A 24,371-nucleotide genomic window follows, 5' to 3' on the forward strand; every position below is an offset into this window, starting at 1 on the left:
TCCACCACAACACGTAAACATACAGAAATTCAGTTATGCAACAAAGATTTAGTGAGCACTTACTATATGTCAGACAGCATTTAAAGTGATAAGAATACACAGCGGTCAAAAAAAGTTTACAAAAATTCCTGATCTCCTGGGGTTTACATTCTAGTGGAAAAGAGACAGATAATGTAAATAAAATACATTGTTAAGTCAGATGATGATAAACGCTATGAAGAAAAATAGAGCAGGATAAAGAGGACAGAGAGGGGTGGGCAGGAGGTGCAATTTTGAAGAGGGTGGACTAGGAAGGCGTCATCAGTAAGGTGATAGTTGAGCAAAGACCTAAGGGAAAGTCAAGGATGGCGCCCTGCAGACCTCTAGGTGAAGAGTGTTTCAGGCGGAGGGAACAAGGGCAAAGGCCTCAAGGCAGAAGCCTGCCTTACTTGTTCAATCAAGAAAAAGGAGACTGGAGTGGCTAGAATGGAATGGAATGAACCAGGGGGAGGTAAGAGAGGTCACAGGAGGCCAGATCACATACGGCCTTTTAAACCATTGGATTATACTCTGAGTGAAATGGGCAGTGCTGGAGGGTTTGGACAGAGAAGAGACATGACACTTACATACTGAAATTGTGGTCTGCAACTGTGGCCACAAGTTAGAATTATCTGGGGTGCCTTAAAAATCCCTCTGCCTGGGCCCCACTTCATAGCAATTTAACTAGAATATGTGGGGTGAGGTGCAGACCTAAGAACTTTTTGAAAATTCCCCAGCAGATTTTAAAATGCAACCAAGGCTGAGGACTACTGTGTTAGAAGGCTCGCTTGCTCCCTCCCTCTCTCTCTCTCTCTCAGGCTGCTCTGTCCAGAGCAGGCTGTAGGTAGGCAAGGGCAGAAGGAAGTTCTTGCAAAAAGCCTGGTGAGATATGAGGATGACTCAGACCAGGTGCTGGAGTGGTAGCAATGGAGGTGGTGAGAAATGGGCAGATTCCGGTTATGTATTTGAGCCATGATGACGGCGTGGATATATGATGTGAGGCAAAGGGAAGTCAAGGTTGACTCAGGCTTGACCCAGGAGACCTTTCAGTGTGAACTCCACCCTGCCTCTGTTTGGTCATTTCCCGCCTGCTCACTCTGTCCTGAGCTCCAAGCACTCCTGTTCTCTCTCTTGACTTGTTACCAGTGTGATCTTGTCCCTTTTTCCTGGTGAACTATTCATGCTGAAACCCAGCAGATGGACGGAAGTCTTACCAGTCCCCAAAGGCAAAACAAACCCACCTCTGTATCTACTTGTAACACTCAGTATTATTACTGTACAGTATTATTACTGTAATAATTGTATCAAATTATTTTTTAAAAGGTCTGTCTTGGGGCTGGCTCCGTGGCTGAGTGATTAAGTTCGCACACTCTGCTTTGGCGGCCAAGGTTTTCGCCGGTTTGGATGGTGGGCGTGGACATGGTACCACTCGTCAGGCCATGTCGAGGTGGCGTCCCATGTGCCACAACTAGAGGGAGCCACAACTAGAATATGCAACTATGTACTGTGGGGATTGGGGAAGAAAAAGCAGAAAAAAAAAAAAACATTGGCAACAGTTGTTAGCTCAGGTATGTACAAGAAGGAAAAAACTTAGCTCTGGGAATTGGATAGAAGAGAGACTGAATCCAGCTTACCCAGGTCCTAGCTGTATGACATAGAATAAGTTACTTTGGGCTGGCCCCATGGCGGAGTGGTTAAGTTCTCGTGCTCCGCTGCGGCGACCCAGTGCTTCGTTGGTTCGAATCCTGGGCACGGACATGGCACTGCTCATCAAGCCACGCTAAGGCGGCATCCCACATGCCACAACTAGTAGGACCCACAACTAAGAATATACAACTATGTACCAGGGGGCTTTGGGGAGAAAAAGAAAAAAAAAATCTTTAAAAATAAAAAAATAAAAATAAAAAAAAGAATAAGTTACTTCATCTCTCTTATCCTCACTTCCCACTAACTTGCAGGACTCTTGAGAAGACCGGATACAATGTACAGTAATAATAGGGACCAATTATCAAGCAGGCCTTATTTATCTTAGTTCCCCAAGAGTCTGGCCCAAAGCAAAGGCATTAGGGATCGTATTACAGGGAGGGTGGCTGTTCCGGATGCCGGAGTCTCCTCCACTTGGAGGTTCCATGTGCCCCAGACACTACCTGAGATGTAGGATGGAAATGCAGCAAGAGCGCTGGACTGGGAGGTGGGAGCCTGGGGATCCACTGTGGGCTCTGCCACTGGCGCTCTGGGCCATTCTGAGGTCCCCTCTGAGGCCTTATTTTTTTCATTTTTAAATGAAGAAATACTGTGATCCTCTACTAATACACCTCCAATCATGCCTCCTCCCTGATCTATTTCAGTGGCTCTCCATTCCCCTCAAGAGGGTCCAAGCTCTCAGCATAAGGCCCTCCACCATTTGGGCCCTACCATCCGCACTGTTCACTACTGGCCTTCTCATGCTCTTCAAGCCAGCCACCAGAAATTCTTTCAGGTCTTCAACACACTGGGCTCTCTCCTGCTTCAGGGCTGCCTCAAAAGCTCCTGCCTTGTTCTGGAACATGCCCCCCTCTCTCCTCATCACTTAACTCCTTCAGGTCTCCACTCTTCCACACGGCAGCTGCTCCAGGAATCCGGAGCTCAGTCGGGGCTGGGGTGGAAGACAGAAATTCCGGGTTGAAAAGTATGCAGATTGTAACAAAAGATATGGGGCTGAATGAGATTACCTAAAGAAATGGTCTGTACTTTTCTGAATGTACACCTTCAGAAAAGTTAAGTATACATCTCCAATATACTTTACAGATATGCACTTTATAAAACATATACAAAAATAGAAATTAAAAAGGATGAAATTACAATATGTATACATAAGAGTTCTATTTTTTTTTCATTAAAATTTGGAAACTGTTGATTTAAACTAGGTAGAGAAGCTGGCAAAGCAGCCACAAAGACAGAGAAAACCAGAAGAGTGGTATCATAGAAGGAACATGATGTGTTTCAAGGACAGTGTGGCCAACTGTGTCAAATGCTACAGAAAGGCTGAGGAAGACGAGATTGAAAATCACCCACTGGATCTGGCCACCAGGAGGTCACAGTGATTCACAGGATTCTTCCAATGGCATTTATGGGGAAGAAACAGGATGGAAGACTGACCAGAGTGGGCTGCATAGTAAACTTGAGTCCAAATCTCTCTCTTGAGTTCAGACACCTTCCTGAGCTCCCCAACTACCTGCTTGGGCCCTCCACTTGGATGTCTCCTAAGCAACATGTCCAAACTAACCTTCTGATCAGCCTCCCCCTAATCTGCCCCGCCTTTAGTTTTTTTCATCTGTGTAACTGCACCTCCACTCAACCAAGTGTGTAAACCAGAAATCTCCCTCTCATCCACCCCTTATGTCCAATCCATCAGCAAGTCCCATCAGCACTATCTTCAAAATATATTCTGAATTGGACCCTTTCATCATCCTTCCATCCTTAAGCAAGCAACCATCATCATCCCACACCTGGACCTCTTCAGTGGCCTCCCGACTGATCTCCCTGTTGCATGCTTATCTTCCTCCAATTGGTTCTCCAGATCTTTTAAACATATAAGTCACATCCTAGCATTCTCTCACTTTAAACCTTTCAATGACTTACTGTTGCACTACAAATAATTTCCAAGTGCTTAACACCGCCTGCAAGGCCTGCACTGACCATCCGGGACCCCTGACTCACTACGTCAGCCACACTGGTTTTGCTCTTTCTCCAACTCACCCAATTTTCTCCTGCTTCAAGGATTTTGAACTGCTCCTTTTCAACATGTTTTGCCAGCTATTCTTTCTGCCTAGAATACACTTCCCCTTCACTTTGCGCATGGTTAGTTCCAGCTGCAGTGGAGGCCTTCTCATCTAAAGGGGCACCGCCTTCCACTGCCCCATTGTTTCACTGCCTCCCTGTGCTTTTCCTTCGAGCACACAATCCAACTCACAATGACATATTCGTGCGTTTTGTTGTTTAAGGTTCATTTCCACTACTAGATGGGAAACTCCACAAGGGAAAGGATGACGTCTGTCTTGTTCACAGTTGAATCTTCTTGTAATGTCTGACTTATGATCAACACTTGATGACTTAAACACGGCCCCCTAAATATCTTCTAGTTCTCTACATGCTGTTGGTGCTACTCTAGCCTGCCCCACCACCTTTCTTCACTCCTTTTCTAACTCAGAAACTTGGCTCACATTGAAGACTCATGTGGCTCCATATTCCTCCCCTGCCCACCTCCATCTCTGTTCAGTTTCCTCCACACAAGAGTTCTCTTAAGGATCATTTCAAGCACTGTGAAGCATTTTCTGCCCCCAATACATGATGTTCTGTCCCTGTTTTGAACTCCAAAGTAGTTTGTAACTAATGGCACTCCTCCTGTCCTGCCTTGCCTTAACCCTGACTTTTAGAGTGAGTGCTCAATAAATTTGTGGAATGACAGGGCTGAAAACCACTGCCCTATAGTAATCTTCAAATTTAACGAGCATCAGAACCACACGATACAGCTTCTCACGCCCCAAAGAAGATTTCAATTAGAACCTGCATTTCAAGCATTCTTTATGACTCTTATGCCCACCAGTTTAAGAACTTCATAACAAGTTAACTTGAAGTGAACAGAATCCCCAGACCCAAGGCTCAGTGATTTAGTCTCAGGAAAAGGAGGGAGTTCAGAGGGTGACAATCTCTATCCCTCCTCCTCCAAGAGGTTAGATGAACAAATACTCCAAAGTTCTTTACTTGCCTTTCTCTTTTAATCGCCTCCCTGCTCCAACTCTCAAAAAAGTACCCAGAAATTAAATACAAGGAAGCTCAAAGAGCCAAGGCAAGCCAGCCCAAGAGTAGCAGGCTCCCTCCCACAGGGGCCAAAGTCTGGATGCTGGGGTCTCCACTCAGAGCCTGGTAGTAAAAGCTGGTGCAGAATAAGGTGGTTCCAGAGGCCAGCAGTAACCCAGCCTGGAGGAGAAACAAGGAAGAATACGGGCTAGTAAAAACAGAGCAGGAGGAGAAGTGGGTGGGGCTTGATCAGGGTTAGACCAGTGGGGAAGATTACCCAGAGGGGCTTTCTGCAGTGCGGCACCCCTAACAGGGCCAGGCTGTGTAAGAAGTGGTGTTTGTTGACTCTGTCAAAGAGCTGTAAGAGAAAGAGAAATGGGGGGACTTCCTAAGCAACGCAGGAGCCTGGATCCCGTGGGGACACAACGGACAAAAGTCCGTCTCCCAACTGAAGTCCCAGCTTGCCTCTAGAGAGTCCCCCGCCTCAGGCTTACAGCCCTGATGGCTGCAGACCCGCGCTCCGCCCCTCTCCTACTTCCCTCAGGGACCCCAGACATTGTGCCCTCATAGACCCGGAAGTCGGAGAGCCCCAGCGCAGTTACTTCACCTCCTTCCCGTAGGCATCCGGGAACTGGGCGCCTGTGAAAAGAAGAGGCAAAGGTTACCAGTTCTAGAACCAGCCCTGACTACTCCGACTCCCGGGGGTACCCAAATGGACACTGGCGAGAAAGGGGCTCCCAGGAGGCTTCTGATTGTTGGATACACGCATGGCAGTTGTGGGAACCAACTGGACCGGGCTGAGGGACTTGAAAAGGTCTAGGGCTCCCCGGGCTGTCTGGTCGATTGGAGCCTCGGCACCTCCTATAGACTCCGCCCCTGCACCAGACCCCAAAGGTCGCCCCTAGCACGATCCCAGCTGCATCCCCAGTCTCCTGACCGTGCGCCCCGTAGGTGGCCAAGCCCAAGGCTCCGGCTCCGGACAAGGCGCCCAAGCGGCGGAAAGTAGCCCCAAGCCCAGCCATCGCTGTGATGGTCACGCGCCGGATGAACACCGCCCAGGCCACCCAGAAGGCCAGCCAACCCTGATCTTCCATGCAAATAAGGCCCACAGGTGCCCAATCCGGGCCGTGTTCATTTCAGCGTCCAGGTCCTCACCCGGGTACTTGCGCCTTTGTAAAGCCTCTGGTGAGTGGCGAAGACGTCTGGCGGGCGGAGAAACCAGAACCAATTAGAAGCGGAGAAGCGGAGCACTAGGGGGGCGGAGTTGGGGGGGGGTGGGACTAGAGGATTTGCGTCACGGATTGGCCCACTTTCCAAGTTGATCGTCCCTTCTAACACCGCCCCCCTCCACCTCCGGCCAATTTCCAAAGATCCCGGTCCCCACGCAAAGTTCCGCCCCTTTCTCCACAGGCTCCTCCTTTTCAGCTTTAAGCCGGACCAGCTCCCCAAAAGAGGCGGCCCCACAGATACCCAAGCTCCACCCATAGCCATTAACCCCTGCCCACTGTCCAGATGGCTCCTCCTCCAGGTCCGAAGGCTCCTCCTTCTTCATATGATGCACCGCCCCCTATGTTCACCCACCCCACCCCCCCCGCCTCCCCCACCCCCCATCAACCACTAGAACCCCGAGGATGGGAGATCTGGGGGATGTCTCCACCCTGCCCCGGCCCGTTTCGTCCATCCGTCGGTCTGTCCACTCCCGCCCCCTTCCACCGTTTCCAGTCCCCCCACACTCTGGCGGGCGGGCGGGCAGGCGGGTGGGAGCGAGGGGTGTGCGCTGCTCTCTCGGCAGGGGGCGGGGGAGGCGGCCGCGCGGTGACGCGCGGGGCTGCTGCGGCTGCTCCGCCGACGGATCATCACTCTCGGGCTGGGATGGACGCGGGGCGGGCGGGCCCTGGCGCGCGGAACCAGGAGTCTGGGCCTCCTGGCTGCTAAGCATCCCCTGAAGCCTCCCCCTTACCCTTGCTTTCCCTCCTAGGAGCGGTGCCGACCCCCGCCCCGGGGCTCCAGACTCGGCTCCCGCCCTCCTCTGACTCCCCGGACCTCCCCCTCCCGCCCGCCCTCGGGATCGACTAGATCCCTCCCCCTCCCCGAGGATTCCGGCTGGATCCCTGCCCCTGCACCGCGGATCCTGCGCTCCTGGGCTCCGGGCCCCTGGGGATTGCCGTGGACTCCTCCTCCCGCACCCGATCCCTTAGGATCCTCCGCCTGTACCGCCTTCTGGTCCCTTGAAACCGGCCCACGGAGCCAGTGGATACCCAATCCAGTGCTGTCCCGTCGCCTCCTCCTCGCCCCGCTGTCCCCACTGCGGGGTTCCCTGTTCTCGGGTTCCTCCTAACCCGATCCCCTACCTCTCTTTTCCCCGGGGATCGACTGGATCCCGGCCCCGCCCCCCGGGGCTGGGGCGATCCCCTTCCCCCGCCGGGTGAGGCGCTGCGGGCGGGGGCTGGGCCTGCAGGGCCGCGGGGGCTCAGAGGCCGCCGCCCCCCTCCCGAAGCCCGTCTGTCCCCTACTCGGAGCCCTGGATGGAGGCACCACGGCCTCAGAGCTGAGCCAGGTAGGAGCTAAGCCGGGCTGGGTGGAAGGGGCTGCGTGGCGGTCCACTGGGGTCTCCTTCTTCCCATCTCTTTCCCTGCGCCTGGTTTCCCCCAGCCTGCTCTGTCTGCGTGTCTCCGCCTAGGGATGCTCTCGCCGTGTCTCTGCGTCTCGGTCTCTTTGTCTCTGCCTCTCTCCAGCCCATGAATGATCCTTTGAATGGGCCCACAGACCCCGTGTGTTCCCATCTCCCCCTCCCCCTCCTTCTCCCCTTCCCGGCCAAGCCATTTTCCCCACTGCAGGAAGAGGGGGGGGGGCCTGCGGCCTGAGCCCCCGTCCCTCAACTCTCCCCGGCTGGGGGAGTCAGGCCTGGGCAGGAATGGAGAGAGCAAGGCAGAGGGATAGGGAGAAGGAGGGGGGAGCAAGATGTGGCAGACAGAGATGAGAGCAGAGGAGAGAAAATGGGGGAGACAGAGATAGGGAAAGGGGAAAGAAAGAAATAGAAGGGGCTTGAGAGAGAAATTTGGGGAAGGGATTTGAGAGAGAAGGATGAGAAACACCAGGGAGGGAGATACAGAAGAGAGAGATGAAAAAAAGACTGAGGGGTAAGAGACTGAAGGCAAGAGCCAGAGCAAGCTGGAAGAGGCCGAGGAAAGATGCTCTGAGGGAGTGCTATGGAGAGGAGAGAGATGGCGGGGGGAGGGCTCCAGGGGGAGGGAAGAAGGGGGAAAAGCTGGCTGGGAGGCGGCCAGGGGCCTAAAGTACCTTAAGGGAGGAGGGGTGATAGAGGCAGACTGTGTTAATGGGAGGGGGAGGGGGCGGCAAGGCCATGGAAGCAGAGCCCAGCCTGGCATGGGCAGGGGAGATCCTGAGGGAGTCAGCCCTAAGCCCCCTCCAGGTGCTGGGGGAACAGGAGCTTAAGAGGACCTGAAGAGCGGGAGGGCATGACTGGGTGTGTGTGGTAAGGATTCCTGTGTCCTCATCTCTGGAATAAATTGACACCTGCAGAGAGCCACCCGCGGGCTGGCGCCTGGCTCTGAAAACCCCGCGTCAGCAAACAGCTCTGGCGGCTGGGGGGGGGGGGGGACCGGGGGTGCTTGCTGAAATGACCTGGGTGTCTGCCCCTTTGGTCTGATCTCTTCCCTTGTCCTACTCCTGGTGCCCTGAGCACCCAAGCATCAGAGTAGCAACTGTGGGGGGCTGGCAAGGGGAAGGGGAGATGAATAGCTGGGATGGGACGGAGAGAAAACTGAGGTTTGCCCCCAGGACATAGGTCAAAATGCTGTGCATGGAGGAGGAGGTATCTGTGGCCCAAGGCCATTCAAGACTTGGGGGACAGTTGGTGGGCACATCTGATGCCCTCCAAACCCACCTCAGCACCCCTTCTGCCCAGCCAGAGGCCTGGTCACTAGAGCTAGGCTCTGATTGGCCAACAAGGGGCAAGAGGCGGGTCTTTTAGGGTTCTCTAAGTCCCCAATCTCCTGCACCACCCCCAACATACATACTTCTTCCTCTATGCTAAGGTTGGGGGAAACTGTAGCATTCTGACTCATGCCTCTGCTTTCCCCCTCATGCCCTGAATGGACCCCATAACCAAGCCAGCCCCTTCCCCTCTTCCTCCAGACCCCTCCTCCAGGGTTAAAGCTGCAGCCCGTTGCTGAGGTAACATTGCGGGGCAGCATCCTGTCGCCCAGCAACCAGCTGCAGGATCACGCATCTGTCCCTGGATTTGCCCCTCCAGCATCCCCTCCCTACTCTAGCCCCTGCCTCAAGGCACCTTAACTTCTAAGGGAAGAAATGGAGAGGGCCTGGGTGAAAAGGGTCCCCTGCTGCACAAATCCTTAGAGAATGGGATGTTGAAGGGAGGAGAAGGTGCTGGGCTTGTGCAGTCCCAAAAAAGATCTGAGTTTGGCCTGGGGTTGGGGTTCAGTACCATGAAATTACAGCTCAGAAGTAATTAACACGTATAAACAAACCTGCCACTTCCTGCTAATTAATGACTTGGTATTTTTATTTTCTCTTCCTTGTCTATCTCATCCCTCCCAGGGAGGTGGGAACTGGCACTCCTGAGTCCCCTGAGGAGAACCTGCCTGGGAGGGATAAAGCAGTTGGAAGGGGGTGTCCTGGGTCTAGGGAGCTGACCCTCCTCTGACTCTGTCCTGGACAGTTACCACATCTTGACTCCACCCCAAGCCTCAGACTTTTCTATCTGGGTTCCTGCTGATGGGAAGGGGTTGCTGGGATGGGGGAGGGGTCAGGGGGCCTGGGGGTAAAAGAAGGGGGCAACTTGGTCTGAATTCCAAGTCACTAACCACTTGTCTCTTCTGTCTCCCCATTCCTTTCTGTCTGCCCCGTCCAATTTCCCTTCCCTTCTTCCACCTCTCCTCTGTATTTTTCTGTCCGTCCGTCTGTATCTTGCATACCCTGTCCCTCCTCCCCGCAGGTCGGGCCTGCCTTCACCTTCTCCCACTTCCTTTCCCTTCCCCACCCCTTGCCCCCTCCATGGAGAGGAATAGACCTCTTCTCTGTCCAGTCTAACCCAGGTCCCTCCCCACCCCCCTCCTCCCTCCTTTCCCCGGCCCCCTCCTCCCTCCTGGGGCGAGGGGGGCCTCCCTCCCTCTCCCCCCCCCTTCTCTCTCTCTCCGAGGGGGGGGGTCCCGGGGAGGGAGGGGGGGTCCCCCGATCAGCATGTGGCTCCTGGCGCTGTGTCTGGTGGGGCTGGCGGGGGCTCAACGGGGGGGAGGGGGTCCTGGCGGCGGCGCCCCGGGCGGCCCGAGCCTGGGCCTCGGCAGCCTCGGGGAGGAGCGCTTCCCAGTGGTGAACACAGCCTACGGGCGAGTGCGCGGTGTGCGGCGTGAGCTCAACAACGAGATCCTGGGCCCAGTCGTGCAGTTCTTGGGCGTGCCCTACGCCACGCCACCCCTGGGCGCCCGCCGCTTCCAGCCGCCCGAGGCCCCCGCCTCGTGGCCCGGCGTTCGCAACGCCACCACCCTGCCGCCCGCCTGCCCGCAGAACCTGCACGGGGCGCTGCCCGCCATCATGCTGCCTGTGTGGTTCACCGACAACTTGGAGGCGGCCGCCACCTACGTGCAGAACCAGAGCGAGGACTGCCTATACCTCAACCTCTACGTGCCCACCGAGGACGGTAAGGGCACGGGCACCAGGCCGGGCACCCCGTGGACACAGCCCACAAACGCACATGCAGACCCTCAGGCACTGGCATGGCCTGAGCCCGGTGCTGGGCCTTTGTGGGGGCTGTGAGGAGCAGTCTGTCCCTGCAGGCTCCGCACGCCCTCCCAGGGTGGTACAGCGTGCCTGCCAGGCAGTCCTAGGAAGGAATCCCACAGACAGCCACCCCAGAAGTTCTTTGTGCCCACGAGAGAGTCCATGACTAGGCTGGGCTTACCCACCCCTCCCGACAGAGGCACACACAGAGTGGCTGCTGAGGGTGATCAGGTGATGGAGGCATCCATCTTCTGCCTAGACAGACAGTCACTCTCTCCAGCTCTGCCCCACCTCCCACCTCCAGGCCTGGGCTTGTCCCTGGCTGAATATCCACTTTAGCTACATCTACATTTAAAGAACAACATAGACTCCTCCTTTCCGCCAGGCCGGAAGGGCAGACTTGCATCTGTCACATTAGATCCAGAGCTTCTGGCCTGAGCTGAGTGCCGCTTCTCCAGGATGTTCTGTCCCCTGACCCCCATATGCCCTAAAAGGATCAGGGAAGCTCCTTGGCAAAGGCTCCTCCACTCGTGGCACAGCCCACCCATCCCCATCAGCACACTAGGGCTCTTCAGCTGGCTGTTCTTGTCAATGAACTCTGTAGTTCACTACAGCAGTGCTCCTGGCCTCCAGCACACTCCCCCTGGACAGTTCTCCATCTGCCAGCCTTCAGCACGCCAAGATTAATCAGAGTACCTTCTAGGGGTCTACAACACAAGAGTGGTCTCCAGCCACCCCAACACACCACATAAACATCCCCCATGTGATCCTTCTAACACCCCATGTCGCTACTCCAAAGCACCTCAACACCTCTACAGAGACCATTCACCTTGCAAGACTCCCACAGGCCGTTTTCCAACAACTTTACACATAGGCCTAGTACCCAGGAAACCCCGTATGTACACCCTACACACCTCTTACTGCAACATCCTGTCCTCAAGTCCCACCGCCAGGAATCTCAACTACTCAAAACTCAGGTCATGTACCCAACCAACCTACACATTGACCATGTGCTCCAACACCACACATATCACAGTTCCCAGCAACTTCACACAGCGCACATCCCAACACTTCTCTGAAATTGTCTACCCATCACCTACACAGGCATGTGCCCCCAGTATCCCTGGATATAGATCACATGCCTTGGTAACACCCATACATAGGCCTTTACCCCAATCACTGCACCTACTGCCTGCTCCAACAGGCCACTCACACCACAGCTCCCAATACCCTCAACACTCCTCAAACATTGCTTACCCTACTTCCTACCTAGAGATCATCTGTATCATACCTCAGGCTGTGACAACATGACCAGCAACCCTACACTCTACCCACAGATCTAGTATTCCAACACCTTGCTCCCTGCACTCAGAGTCCTCTCGTGCCAATCACAGAACACCTCATGCACCTCAACCAGTGTCCTTAGCACCTCCCATTTGGACCATCCATCCTATATTCTTCATACCAGTCACGTACCCTAACACCCTACCTACCCCTCCCCATATAAACCATGCCTCCTAGGAACCTGAACACACAATGCACAGAAGTATCACCTACTCCAGTCCTATCCAGATTCCAAGCACCCTAATAGGCCATTTAGCCCAATATACTCCACACATCCTCCCCAATTCCTCAATACTCTCCATATGAGAACCATCCACTTCGCATTTCCCTGCCTTCTCATGGACAACTTAACCCACCACCCTCCTGCCTCTGAATCACTCTCCCCAGTGCCTCCACACAGACTGACTATCTCAATGCTCTCGGCTCATGGACTCTCCACCCCCACGTCTTCACGTAGGTTGTCCTACGTGAAGCCCAGTGTCCCCCTCAGTGGGCTATCTGTCTCATGACCCCCCATGTGAAACATCCACCCAGTACTTCCCACCAATTGTCTGTCCACCCCAACACTTCCAAATAAGTTGTCCACTCTGCCCCCACACCACTTAGGCCCACACCTTCTATATTTTTAACCAGCACTTATTGCAGACCTGCTAGGGGCCTGACACATTCAGGTGATCTCACTGAAGCTTCACACCAGCTTTGGGAGGAAGAAGTTGACTCAGGCTCATGCGCGCGCGCGCGACACACACACACACACACACACACACGCATACACACACACACACTCTTAATATTCTCATGTGCACACATGCCCTGCTGACTTCTTTCCCATCCCTATCCTGTTATGGAGAAGAACAGGCCCTGATCCTAATGGGTCCCCGTGGGTCATCATTGCCAGTTGGGAGAAACCTTCCAGAGGCTGGCCTGAGCCTTGCTGACCCATCCCTCCTCAGTCTGTTGAGGAGAAGCCAATCAGCCTGGGGGAACCCCTCAGGCCTCTGGGTTCCAGCTCTCCCCTGACCAAGCCCACAATCAGAAAGGAGCCTGGAGCCAAACTCTGAGCCCAGTCTGAGGCCTTTCCCTGACAGTGGGCACACTTTGTGCCTCCCAGCACCTCCTGGCACCTTATGTGTCAGGCTAGCTCAGGGCACTGTGTTTCCTCTTCCCTCTTTGTGGACTGAACCCCCAATTGGGGAGGGGGGCTTTTGGCATTAGAGCAGGGGTTGGTGGGGGGCTGGTGCCCCTGGTGGGAAGTTTACCATTTTGGGGGAGGAGAGCAGGTCTGGGTAAGGGATGAGGTTGGGGGTGTGCAGAGGGAAGAGTTGGAGTGGAGGGCAAGACCTGATGACCCCTTTCCCTGCTTCACCCCACCTTGGGGAGATGGGGCGAGAAGCCAGGCCTGTGAGTACAGATGGAAGAGAAATGCTGGCGGGTGAGAGGCTGGGTAGGTGGGCAGGCAGCCTTAGCTGACCTACCCACAGCTCTCCAGTGGGGAGCTGAGGGCTTCCAGGGGCTTCAAGCTGCGGGGGCAGGCTGCCCCTAACCCCGTCCTACCCTCTGCCCTCCAGAGGGAAGCAGAGTCCTTTCTGCTGCAGCCCCTCCTCTCTACAGCCTGAGGGAGCAGGCAGGTGCTTGGCTGGCCCTGAAGAGGGCCTGCGTGAGTGGTGGCTTGGGTGGCACAGCTGGCCTTGGGCTCCCAGGCTCCCTGGGGGGCTTCCCCTCCCCACCCCCCACACCTCTAACACTGTTTCATTTCCAGCAATTAGCAAACACATCGACAAGCCAAATCCTGTCCAGCCAAGTCAATATGTCTTAAGACAGACCTCAGCCCACTCAGGCACCCCATCCCCCCAAAACCAGCCTTTTCTTTGGGGCATGACTTTTTCCGGGGAGGGGAAAAAAATTGGGTTGTAGAAACGTTTTTCTCTTTTCTTGGTTTCTTTTTCTTGCAAACAATTTTGCTTTTTTTGGCTTATTTTTTCTGCCCCCCCACCCTCCCCTTTTCTGCTTTCTCTCCTCCCCTCCCCATCCACCACCTCCCCCGACCCCCATCTTTCCCCACAAAATTGTCCTTTTTTCTCTGTTTTGTGTTCCCGGTCTTAGGTCCGCTCACAAAAAAACGTGACGAGGCGACGCTCAATCCGCCAGACACAGGTAGATTTAAAAATCCCGCTGCTGCATGTGGTTGCTGATAAGAGGACGCTCACAGCCCTGCCCCTAACTAAATGCCCCACAGCCCTCAAGGCCCCTCAGTTCTCCCAACTAAAAAAACGAAAAAGAAAAGAAAAGAAAAATTTGTAATAATTGGAAAAAAGAATTATGAAAACTTCAAACAAAATTTGAAAAATGTTGGACCCACTAGAAAACCTGCAAGAAAAGCTAAACATGGTGAAAATTAAGTGAAAAAAGAAATTGGAATGTCAGAAAAAAAAAAAAAAAAGAATTGGATAGAATGTTTAGAGTTTGACAGAAATTTGGACTGTTTTGAAACTTGTGAAATGTAACAATTTGAAAAAACAATTTTAATTTGGAGCGAAACAACATTTGAAAAAAAATTTTAAGTTGGCAAATTGATGACACAATTGAAACCTCAGAAACCTGCTACAATTTCCAAAAGCCTGTCAGACGCAGAAAATGCAAACATTGGAAGCAAATGAAAGAATTTGGAAATTTTTGAAAACAGGGCCCAATATCTTGAAGTTTCACCACAAAATTTTGAAAAAAAAATGCAAAGAACTTTTTTCTTTTTTTCTTTTTTTCCAAAAATGGATCTTTTTGGTTTTTTCCTTTTCTTGTTGAATCTGCCCCGAGAGCTTCTTGCTTTTTGGTTGTTGTTTTTTCTTTCTTTCTTCTTTCTTGATCCGGTTTTTTGTTGTTGGTTTTGAATTCTTGTTGCCCCAGCCCCCCTTCCTGCTCCTTCCCTTTCTGACTCCCCCTCCCCCCACACTGGGAGTGGAGGTGCTGGGTGGGGAGGAGAGGGGAGAACTCAGGACATTTAGGACAGGACCTTGGAGGAAAGGAGACTCTAGCCTGAACTGCTGGAAGCCCACTGGAAGTTCAGGGAAGAACAGGATTTGGGGAGGACACAGAGGGGGCACTGCCCACCTAGGAGCTCCTGGCCAAAGTCAGGTTGAGGGAGGTGGCAGAGAAGGTCCTAGGAGACAGGAGGCAGGAAGCTGTCTGTGGAGGGTGGAGGGGAGTGTCTTAGTGACTTGTTGGTTGACCTTCTGGCAGGAGTAAAGTTTCTAGCAGGATGAAGGAGGGTGGCAGAGGTGCTGGGGACCAGCTGTGGAGACCCAGGCCTGGCTCTTGTTTGCTGAGTGCTAGTCAGAGATTGCAGGTGTCAAGAAAGAGGAGGGCCTGAGGGACAGTGGTGACCCCAGCTTTGGCACTGTGGCTGAATCATGGAGGGGCTGCAGGGGAGGGTACTTAGTATAACCTTGGGGACCCTGGCAAGCCCTCTCAGACTCCCACCCTCTTCTGGAATTAGTCACTCCTCAGTCCCCTCTGGAGTGCCTCAAGGGCCTACTACATGTGGTAGTGATTATGGGATCTTTTGGGGACGTGGCAAGAGGGGGGTCCAGTGCAGAACCCAGGGCTCAGGCCAGTTTGGGGCGGGTCCGAGACTAGAAGTTGTACCTTGGCTTCATTAAGCAGGCTCTTTCCCACCCTGCCTCCTCTTGCCACAGTAATTAGGCTGGGGGTTGCCATGGTAACTGGGGAGGTGACCTAGAAAGGAATTAGGGCGGGGAGGAGACCAAGCCCCCAGGGACCCTAGGGCCTGGCACCCCCTCACCCACAGACCAGGCTACCATGTGGAGCTGAGGCCCAAGGCCTGAGTCTGAGGAGATGCCAGGACCCTCCCAGCATCTCTAGCTCTAGTACCAGCCTTGGGAGCTCGCTCTTCCTTGGAGCAGGAAGGAGATTTACTGTGTGTGTTTGGGGAGGGGGTTCCCTGGATCCAGCAGATGCCCTGAGGAGGGCCACCCCCCACCCCCACCTCTGTTAGGCTTCTTGGAAGGTCTGCCCAGCATTTGGAGAAGTGCTGTGGGGCAGGCTGGCAGGAGGTGGGGAGGGACCTTCTGCCAGGGATAGCTGGGGAGGGAGGGAGGGGTATCCGGTCTTGCCCCCCAGGGATGGGAGTGACATGTCCCCTGAGCTCTGGGCTGGTCCTCGGCAGGCCTGGGAGCTGAGTGGTGCTGCTTCTGGTCTGACTGTATTCTTGTCCCCCACATCTTGGCCCACCCTCCCGCCCCCTCCCCACGCAGATATCCGGGACTCTGGGAAGAAGCCTGTGATGCTCTTTCTGCACGGCGGCTCCTACATGGAGGGCACCGGGAACATGTTCGATGGCTCCGTCCTGGCTGCCTATGGCAACGTCATTGTAGCCACACTCAACTACCGGCTTGGGGTGCTCGGTGAGGGTGGGCAGCCAACTCTAGGGACTGGAGTCTGGGAGGGAGTCTTGGTGGGCAGGGTTCCTCTAAACCCAGCAGAAGCAGAATGGCTTCCAGGCTGGACTGAGCTACCCAGAAGGGGTCAAGGGCACTGTTACACCCCCAGGAAGCCCCTTTCTTCCTCTGTCTCCAGGTTTTCTCAGCACTGGGGACCAGGCTGCAAAAGGCAACTATGGGCTCCTGGACCAGATCCAGGCCCTGCGCTGGCTCAGTGAAAACATTGCTCACTTTGGGGGTGACCCCGAGCGCATCACCATCTTTGGGTCCGGGGCAGGGGCCTCCTGTGTCAACCTTCTGATCCTCTCCCATCATTCAGAAGGTACAAGCAACCTCCTCAGTCTGCCCCTCCCTTCTCCTTTCCCACACCCCTGACCCTACCAGCTCCCCCTTCTCTCTTGGGCTGATACCACCCAGCCTGAAGCCGGTCCGTCTTGCCAGGGCTGTTCCAGAAGGCCATCGCCCAGAGTGGCACTGCCATTTCCAGCTGGTCTGTCAACTACCAGCCGCTCAAGTACACGCGGCTGCTGGCAGCCAAGGTGGGCTGCGACCGGGAGGACAGCGCTGAAGCTGTGGAGTGTCTGCGCCGGAAGCCTTCCCGGGAGCTGGTGGACCAAGATGTGCAGCCTGCCCGGTATGGGTATGAGGGTGGGAGGGGGCCAGGTCCTTGCTGCTTCCAAGGAGGTTGAGGCTGAGAGGTGCCTGCAGGCATTCCATTTGGCAAGGAGAAGCGGGCTTCAGGCCCTCTAGCAGCTCTGCCTTCTTCTTTCTCAGACACCTTCCCTAAGTGGAGGTGCCTAAACAGAGCAGGTGTGCACAGGATACCATGCAGGGCTTCAGGGAAGATTTCCTGAGAGGCCAGATGCCCTGAAGGACTCAGGAGATTTTAACACGCGGAAAAGGGTTTTCTGGGCAGAGGCCCAGCAGGCTGTGAGCAAAGAGGAAGCCATGAGCAGGTAATGAGACCGTGACCCCTTCTCCCCAGCTACCACATCGCCTTTGGGCCCGTGGTGGACGGTGACGTTGTTCCTGATGATCCTGAGATCCTCATGCAGCAGGGAGAATTCCTCAACTATGACATGCTCATTGGCGTCAATCAAGGAGAGGGCCTCAAGTTCGTGGAGGACTCCGCAGAGAGCGAGGACGGTGTGTCCGCCAGCGCCTTCGACTTCACAGTCTCCAACTTTGTGGACAACCTGTATGGCTACCCGGAGGGCAAGGATGTGCTGCGGGAGACCATCAAGTTTATGTACACAGACTGGGCCGACCGGGACAATGGCGAGATGCGGCGCAAGACCCTGCTGGCACTCTTTACTGACCACCAGTGGGTGGCACCAGCTGTGGCCACCGCCAAGCTGCACGCCGACTACCAGTCCCCTGTCTACTTTTACACCTTCTACCACCACTGCCAGGCTGAAGGCCGGCCCGAGTGGGCAGACGCAGCGCACGGGGACGAGCTACCCTACGTCTTTGGTGTGCCCATGGTGGGTGCCACTGACCTCTTCCCCTGCAACTTCTCCAAGAATGACGTCATGCTCAGCGCTGTGGTCATGACCTACTGGACCAACTTTGCCAAGACTGGGTGAGGGCCAGAGGGGCTGGGTGGGGCACCTTTGCAGGCCAAGGCGCACACACCCTCCATCCTCAGTTCCTTCTCTCCTTCACACGGCCATCATTCCTCCATTAGGGTGCTCTTGCCTTCTCCACTCAGACACCTGCTGGACACCTTGTCTGTGCCAGGCACTGAGTTGCATGCTGCAGATTCAGCAGAGTTAGACAGAGAGGTCCCTGTCCTTTCTGGGGGTGGGCTCACTTGGTGGCTTTGGCTCCATGTCTGTCTGTCCTTCCTTCCCTTGCCTACCCACCCTCTCTCTGTCTCCTCCCTGTGCTCTGCCCCTCTGTCTGACTGCTCCAGTCTGTGTCTGAGTATGTGTAAGGGTTTGTGTCTGTTTCTTTATTGCTGTCTCTACATCTGTCTTAAAATTTATCATATCTCTCCGCTCTCTCTGCTCTTTGATCTGTTTCCTTTTTGCTTGCTGGTTTCGCCCTGGCTGTCTCTCCTGTGTCTTTGTCTCTGTTTCTATGTGTGTCTATCTTGCTCAGTCTCAGCTTCTGCCTCTCCCACGGGCTATCTCTGTCTCTGCCTATCTCTGGCCCTCTGTCTTCATCTCTGGCAGTCTGTCTCCATCCCTATTTGTCTCTCTGTCCCTGTCTCTGGCAGTTTCTCTGTCTCTTCATGTCTATCTCTCTGCCTCCCTCTTTTTCTCTGACTTTCTTTCTGTCTCCCTGGCTTTCTGCATCTCTTATCTCCCTCCCCTTTCCTCTCACACCTCCGTCGGAGCCTCACCCTCACTCCTTCTTTCCCTGCCCTCCTGTGCCCACAGTGACCCCAACCAGCCGGTGCCGCAGGACACCAAGTTCATCCACACCAAGCCCAACCGCTTTGAGGAGGTGGTGTGGAGCAAGTTCAACAGCAAGGAGAAGCAGTACCTGCACATCGGCTTGAAACCACGTGTGCGTGACAACTACCGCGCCAACAAGGTGGCCTTCTGGCTGGAGCTCGTGCCTCACCTGCACAACCTGCACACAGAGCTTTTTACCACCACCACGCGCCTGCCTCCCTATGCCACACGCTGGCCGCCTCGCCCACCACCCGGTGCCCCAGGCACACGCCGGCCCCCACCACCTGCCACCCTGCCGCCTGAGCCTGAGCCTGAGCCTGGCCCCAGGGCCTATGACCGCTTCCCCGGGGACTCACGAGACTACTCCACGGAGCTAAGTGTCACTGTGGCTGTGGGCGCCTCCCTCCTCTTCCTCAACATCCTCGCCTTTGCCGCCCTGTACTACAAGCGGGACCGGCGGCAGGAGCTGCGGTGCAGGCGGCTCAGCCCACCAGGCGGCTCAGGCTCCGGTGTGCCCGGTGGGGGCCCCCTGCTCCCGGCCACCGGCCGCGAGCTGCCACCAGAGGAAGAGCTGGTGTCACTGCAGCTGAAGCGGGGTGGTGGCGTTGGGGCGGACCCTGCTGAAGCCCTACGCCCCGCCTGCCCACCCGACTACACCCTGGCCCTGCGCCGGGCACCGGACGATGTGCCTCTCTTGGCCCCCGGGGCCCTGACCCTGCTGCCCAGTGGCCTGGGGCCCCCGCCGCCCCCGCCACCCCCATCTCTCCATCCCTTTGGGCCCTTCCCTCCGCCTCCCTCCTCCGCTCCCAGCCACAACAACACGCTACCCCACCCCCACTCCACTACTCGGGTATAGGGGGCGGCCTGGGGAGGCCCTCCTCCCCAGCCCTCCCGGCCTGGGGAAGTGCCACTCAGAAGGCAGGGAGGAGGACTTGGCAACAGGCTTTTCTCGTGTGGAGCTGTCACACGTTGAGGAGCATTAGGTGGACGTGGATTTCCTCACCGGGATGCGTGTTTTGCCCATGCAGAGAGGCCCACTCTCTTCTCTGGACCTGGGCCTTTGTACAACTGGAGGGCGTTTTTTGCCCTCCGCTGGGACACCAGTCTTCGGTGTGTGGAAGCGTGGGAGCATTTTCCCACGCAGAGGTGTGCTTTCTCATGAGGGGGTGTGTTTTCCCATGTGCAGGGTAAGGTTTTTTTTGCCGCCCTGGACACATGTTGGCCCCCTCAAAGAATTTCTGCGGGGATTTGTACCCCAGAATCCTGTTCCCTCATGCCTTCTCCCACCTCCTCCCCCTTCCCCATCCCATGGAGACCCTGGAAGTGGTGTGTTCACGGACAGTGACCCTTGGCCACCAGACAACCCACGGTGGTGCCTGGGAAGTAGTGAGGAAATCACAGCCCCCCCTCCCTGTCCCCCCACTCCCACCCCAGCGAAGCATGTTTAACCCCCCTGGCACAAGTCAGATGGAGCACGTTCTCCCCGATTGGCTTCGCCTTCCACAGATGACAGACACAGATTCCCTGCTAGGGGGATGGGAGGAGATCCGTGCATCCCTGTGCTGCCTGGGAACTTGTTTTCCCATGGGTCTGGGACACATTTCTCTGAGTGGAAATATGTTCCTGCATGTGGATGTGTGTTTTCCCATGCAGACGGTTGGTTCCTTTCTAGCACCTCCCTGCATCCCCCAGGCCTCAGGCCCAGCACTTAATTCCTCCTCACACAGCAGGTGGGAACAGACTTCAGCGGACCTGAGGGGAGAGCTCTGGCTCTCCCTCCCCTAGAGATGCTGAGTTAGGGGGCGGGGGTGTGGCACCTGTCACCCACAGAGGCCATGCATGTTTAACCAAAGCCCTCATCGGGGTCTGGGACAGCCTTTCCCTCAGTCTTCAGACCGTTGCTCATCGTGCCAAACTGGGTAGGTGAGTTTAAGAGGAGAAGACCCCCAAAGTGTGCCAAGGATTCCCCAGTCCTGGGCCAGGGCAGGTAAATGTAGGGGCAGGTGGATACAGGGGAGGGAAAGTGGCAGCAAAAGGGGTCCTGCCTGTCTGTTTCCTCTCCTTATTATGTCTCATCCCTCCCTCTGTGCCTCAGTTCCCCGTTCCCCCATCTCTGTCTCTCTCTTTGAAGCTATCTCCATCTCAGCGTCAGACCAGCTTCTCCCTCGGCTGCCCACTCTCTTCTTTGACCTGCCTCCTCTTCCCTTGGCCACCAGGGCTAAAGGAAAGGAGTGGTGGAGGATGGAGGGGAGGAGAGCAGGAGAGAAAGGCTTCACAGGACAGGCTGGGGAGAGAATGAGGTCAGCTGTGCTGAGGAACAGATGGAGGGGGCAGTGGGAGACGGGGCTTGGGCTGATACCAGCAGGAAGAATTTGAAAGGACATGTGTGAGGTGACTACCCGGAGGGGACCAGAGGAGAAAGGGTTTGAGCCTCTGGGGAAAAGAACGAAGTTAGGAAGGGTTTTAAAAGACACCAGTGGAGAAGGAGAGAATCCTCATCTGCTGGCATTTTGTGGGTTTGTTAGTGCCAAACTTGAGTAGGGGGTGGGGTGCTGTCTTCCACTGACACCTAAATCCAGAATCCCTCGTCTTGGCTCCCGGGAACTTTGCCTCCTGACTGTCCCTTCTCCTCCCGCCTCCACCCATGGAAACTTAGTTCTTTTCCCACCCCTCCCTGCCTGGTCCGGCTCCTCTCCAAACAGCCATGCCCTCTAAATGCTAGGGACCTGGGCCCTGAACCCTGTAGACAGATGCCCCACAAACTGGGGTATGGGAGGGGGGCTGGGGGACCCCATGATTCAGCCACGGACTCCAATACCCGGCCCCTCTCCCCAGAACAATTCCCTGACAATCCCATATCCCCACCCCAACCCTTCGCGGCTCTGTACACATTTTTAAACCTGGCAAAAGATGAAGAGAATATTGTAAATATAAAAGTTTAACTGTTGGTTGTGCCTGCCATTATGGGGGTGGTGTGGGGCGGGGCCTGTGAAAAAATAAGCCTTGGGGAAGTGACTGCCAATGAGGGAGCAGGAGGGCCTCTGAGCCCACAGCCCTTTTCAGTGAACAGCTCCTAGCTCTGAGGTCTGAGAGAAAGGGGGAGTGGGTGCTGGAGTAAGGTCACCATGGTAATAGAGCTGTTTGGGGGAGTTCAGATCAGGAGCCGCGTCTGTGCAGAAGTCAGAGACTGGTGTGAAGTACCAGGCAGGTGCTGATAGGGGCAGACACCAGACAGGCCAGAGGGCCCATGTGCTGGTCCAGATGGCTAGCTACAGGAGAGGCATGGAAGGTGAAGGGTTTGGCTCCTGCCAAGGCCTGGGCCCAGGCTGGAGGGTCAACCATGGGCCCCAGACTCTCCCTCTTGGCACATTGTGAGGGAGAGCCCCAGCATCATTGTGACCCGTTTACCCCCAGCAGCCTCTGGGACAAGCAGGAGGGCAGGTGGATACTGGGGGCACAGTGGGCTGGGGGCCTAGGGGCCCCGGTGGCCCTAGGGACCCCCATGGCTATGGCTGAGTGGCCACCACCTGAGTGGGCCTCGTATCACAGCCCCAACACCAACAACTGCCAGGATCTGGGCAATTCCTTCCTGTTGCTGCTGGGCCTTATCGTCTGCATTAACATTGGCATCAATATGGTGACACTGGTCAGGGTGGGGCCGGGCAGGAGGGTGCTGGTAGGATGGCGGGGTCGGGGGACGGGCCTGGTGGCCAGGGCCTGCCTGGGGTCACTGTGTCCTCCCCCACCTAGCTCTGGCACAGACTCCGTGGCTTCTTACACCAAGTGTTCCATATTGTTTGTGAGAAAGGTAAGCAGGGGCTGGGGTTTGGGGTGTAGGAGGGGCAGAAACCAGGCTTTCTAGCCCTGACCCTAAGCTGGCTCCTTCCCCTCCTGCTGTCTCCTCTCAGACACCATAGCTGTGCAGCTTCTCTCCCCGCACCCTGCCTCTCCCTCCCTGTAGGAGCCAGCCTCCTCACCAGCCTCTCACCTCCCCCCGATCCACAGAAGCTTGTAAGTCATCTTCGCTTGGGAAGCAGACCCAGCCCCGGAAGCAGAGCTTCCCGGCAGTCCACCTTCGATGCACCCTGGACCCTGTGAAAATGACTGTGACCCCTCCACCCACTCGCCGCCATCGCCATCGAGGTTCTTCAGCATGCCGTGCCCACCGCCCGGTAGCCTGGGCCCCAGACACTGACAATGACGAGAAGCTCCTACATCAGCACCCAGTAATCTGTTCCCACAACTGGGATCGCCCCAAGGACTGGGAAGGCTTCCAATCTCCCCAGGGGTTCTGGGCTCCCTGGGCCCAGGACACCGTGGAGCTGCCTTCCCAGACCATCCGCTTCCAGCAGACTGTAGAGGAAAGACCCCTGAAAAGAGAGATGAGGTCAGAGCTGGGCCTAGAGGCCTACGTGTACCCTGTGAACCCTCCACCCCCCAGCCCTCAGGCCCTGAGCCACAAGAACAGTGGGGGCAGGGCAGGGGCAGGGGCCAAGGCGGAGCAGGAGCAGTGCTCACCAGCCCCGCCAACCCCGCCACCCATCCGGGGCCCAGCAATCGTCCCTGATATCCCCCAGCGCCGCTCCTCAGGCCGCATAGCGTATGATGCCCGCGATGTGAGGCGGCGGCTTCGGGAGCTGACCCGGGAGATAGAGGCCCTGTCCCACTGTTATCCCTTGGCCTCCAGATCCAGCACTGCTGAGGGGATGGGCAAGGACTGGGTATACCGTTCCCTGACAGAGAGGTGACTGGGAAAAGAATAAAAAGGAGAGAGGAGGTGGTTTGTGGTGGTGTGGGGGGTGCCAGAGCCCACACCGCACCCAGAAGCCCTAGTTGCTAAGGGAATGATCTCCCTGGCGACAGGGCTAGCGAGCCCTGAGGACCCTCGTCAAACTCTTGGCCTCCCCAGCCCTTGTCCTCAGCCTTTCCCAGGCCCTTCTTGCTGGTAAGACTCCCACCTGACTCTACCCTGTTTTATTTAGTGCCCAGAGAAGCCCCCCAAATCCCAACCCAGATCCCCAGGCACTCTTGCACTAGAAGAGAAACCCTCATCCCCATGGCCCTAGCCCCTCAGAGATGTGGTTCCTGCCAGAGCCCAGGTTTAGGCTGCAGCTATGGGTGAGGTGTCGTTCCCTCTTAAGCCCTGGTTTCTTCGGGGAGGGATCCTGAGAGTGACAGTATCCAGGCCCTCACAGTTCCCCAGTCAGAATCTGAAGCCCCTGTACCCTGGAGCAGGCTTGGAGCAGAGGAAGAGATATTGGGGACACTCTCAAGGGCTGCCTCATCATAACATCACAGCCCTCTGTGACCTCACTCTTCTGATTAGCACCTCCATGTCACAAATGCGACTGAGGCTCAGAAAGACCAAGTGACTTATTCATGGTCACAAGGGCACCAAGGATCAACTTCACGGCCTCAGGTGCTCCATCCCCCTCCTCTCACAGGTAGATCCCCATTGCCACTGAGTCAGCCTGGCCCATCACAGTCTCCCACCTGCAGTCCACCATGGAACTCATCAGAATATCCCATCCACTGGACAGCAGGGAAACCCTACTCCTAGACAGTTGGGATCACACATGCATGCACACATGTACAAGTGTGTGCACATACACAA

The 24,371-nt window shown here is 55.7% G+C and overlaps 3 protein-coding genes across 8 annotated transcripts; 2 read left to right on the plus strand and 1 right to left on the minus strand.

Moving 5' to 3' along the window:
- Positions 1 to 28: 28 nt before the first annotated feature.
- TMEM256 (transmembrane protein 256) lies at positions 29 to 5,965 on the minus strand. Of its 2 annotated transcripts, XR_011523612.1 has the most exons (5): positions 5,735 to 5,965; positions 5,405 to 5,436; positions 5,075 to 5,155; positions 4,766 to 4,977; positions 29 to 2,653 (listed from the first exon to the last, which is right to left on the minus strand). XR_011523612.1 is itself a non-coding variant. In XM_008530374.2 (4 exons), the coding sequence occupies exons 1-4, from the start codon at positions 5,889 to 5,891 to the stop codon at positions 4,834 to 4,836; spliced, it is 414 nt and encodes a 137-aa protein (XP_008528596.1). In that variant the 5' UTR covers positions 5,892 to 5,965; the 3' UTR covers positions 4,754 to 4,833. The 2 variants fall into 2 exon arrangements, 1 of the variants encoding a protein (XP_008528596.1); XM_008530374.2 differs by lacking the exon at positions 29 to 2,653 and having other exon boundaries at positions 4,754 to 4,977.
- Positions 5,966 to 7,136: 1,171 nt separating this feature from the next.
- On the plus strand, positions 7,137 to 21,704 carry NLGN2 (neuroligin 2). Of its 4 annotated transcripts, none has more exons than XM_070563061.1 (8): positions 7,137 to 7,354; positions 10,345 to 10,477; positions 14,005 to 14,055; positions 16,170 to 16,319; positions 16,492 to 16,677; positions 16,797 to 16,989; positions 17,341 to 17,937; positions 18,740 to 21,704. In XM_070563061.1, the coding sequence occupies exons 2-8, from the start codon at positions 10,372 to 10,374 to the stop codon at positions 19,611 to 19,613; spliced, it is 2,157 nt and encodes a 718-aa protein (XP_070419162.1). In that variant the 5' UTR covers positions 7,137 to 7,354; positions 10,345 to 10,371; the 3' UTR covers positions 19,614 to 21,704. The 4 variants fall into 4 exon arrangements, with proteins under 4 accessions (XP_070419162.1, XP_070419158.1, XP_070419161.1 ...); XM_070563057.1 differs by having other exon boundaries at positions 7,216 to 7,354; positions 9,776 to 10,477; XM_070563060.1 differs by lacking the exon at positions 14,005 to 14,055 and having other exon boundaries at positions 7,233 to 7,354.
- Positions 21,705 to 21,894: 190 nt separating this feature from the next.
- SPEM1 (spermatid maturation 1) lies at positions 21,895 to 23,533 on the plus strand. Of its 2 annotated transcripts, none has more exons than XM_008530376.2 (3): positions 21,895 to 22,394; positions 22,508 to 22,565; positions 22,763 to 23,533. In XM_008530376.2, the coding sequence occupies exons 1-3, from the start codon at positions 22,005 to 22,007 to the stop codon at positions 23,503 to 23,505; spliced, it is 1,191 nt and encodes a 396-aa protein (XP_008528598.1). In that variant the 5' UTR covers positions 21,895 to 22,004; the 3' UTR covers positions 23,506 to 23,533. The 2 variants fall into 2 exon arrangements, with proteins under 2 accessions (XP_008528598.1, XP_008528597.1); XM_008530375.2 differs by having other exon boundaries at positions 21,898 to 22,403.
- Positions 23,534 to 24,371: the final 838 nt, after the last annotated feature.

This window comes from Equus przewalskii, chromosome 10 (genome assembly GCF_037783145.1).
Source record: "Equus przewalskii isolate Varuska chromosome 10, EquPr2, whole genome shotgun sequence".
In the NCBI taxonomy this organism is placed as follows: Eukaryota; Metazoa; Chordata; class Mammalia; order Perissodactyla; family Equidae; genus Equus; species Equus przewalskii.

What these genes read in the sequence shown, in the direction of transcription:
- NLGN2 (XM_070563057.1), top strand. Translation starts at nt 10,021, where the DNA reads ATGTGGCTCCTGGCGCTGTGTCTGGTGGGGCTGGCGGGGGCTCAACGG. An exon ending in CTACCGGCTTGGGGTGCTCG is followed by an intron (nt 16,320 to 16,491) that starts GTGAGGGTGGGC and finishes CTCTGTCTCCAG; the next exon opens with GTTTTCTCAGCACTGGGGAC. An exon ending in ACCAACTTTGCCAAGACTGG is followed by an intron (nt 17,938 to 18,739) that starts GTGAGGGCCAGA and finishes CTGTGCCCACAG; the next exon opens with TGACCCCAACCAGCCGGTGC.
- SPEM1 (XM_008530375.2), top strand. Translation starts at nt 22,005, where the DNA reads ATGTGCTGGTCCAGATGGCTAGCTACAGGAGAGGCATGGAAGGTGAAG. An exon ending in GCATCAATATGGTGACACTG is followed by an intron (nt 22,404 to 22,507) that starts GTCAGGGTGGGG and finishes TCCCCCACCTAG; the next exon opens with CTCTGGCACAGACTCCGTGG. An exon ending in CCATATTGTTTGTGAGAAAG is followed by an intron (nt 22,566 to 22,762) that starts GTAAGCAGGGGC and finishes CCCGATCCACAG; the next exon opens with AAGCTTGTAAGTCATCTTCG.
- TMEM256 (XM_008530374.2), bottom strand. Translation starts at nt 5,891, where the DNA reads ATGGAAGATCAGGGTTGGCTGGCCTTCTGGGTGGCCTGGGCGGTGTTC. An exon ending in CGGATGCCTACGGGAAGGAG is followed by an intron (nt 5,156 to 5,404) that starts GTGAAGTAACTG and finishes TTTCTCTTACAG; the next exon opens with CTCTTTGACAGAGTCAACAA. An exon ending in ACTGCAGAAAGCCCCTCTGG is followed by an intron (nt 4,978 to 5,074) that starts GTAATCTTCCCC and finishes TTTCTCCTCCAG; the next exon opens with GCTGGGTTACTGCTGGCCTC.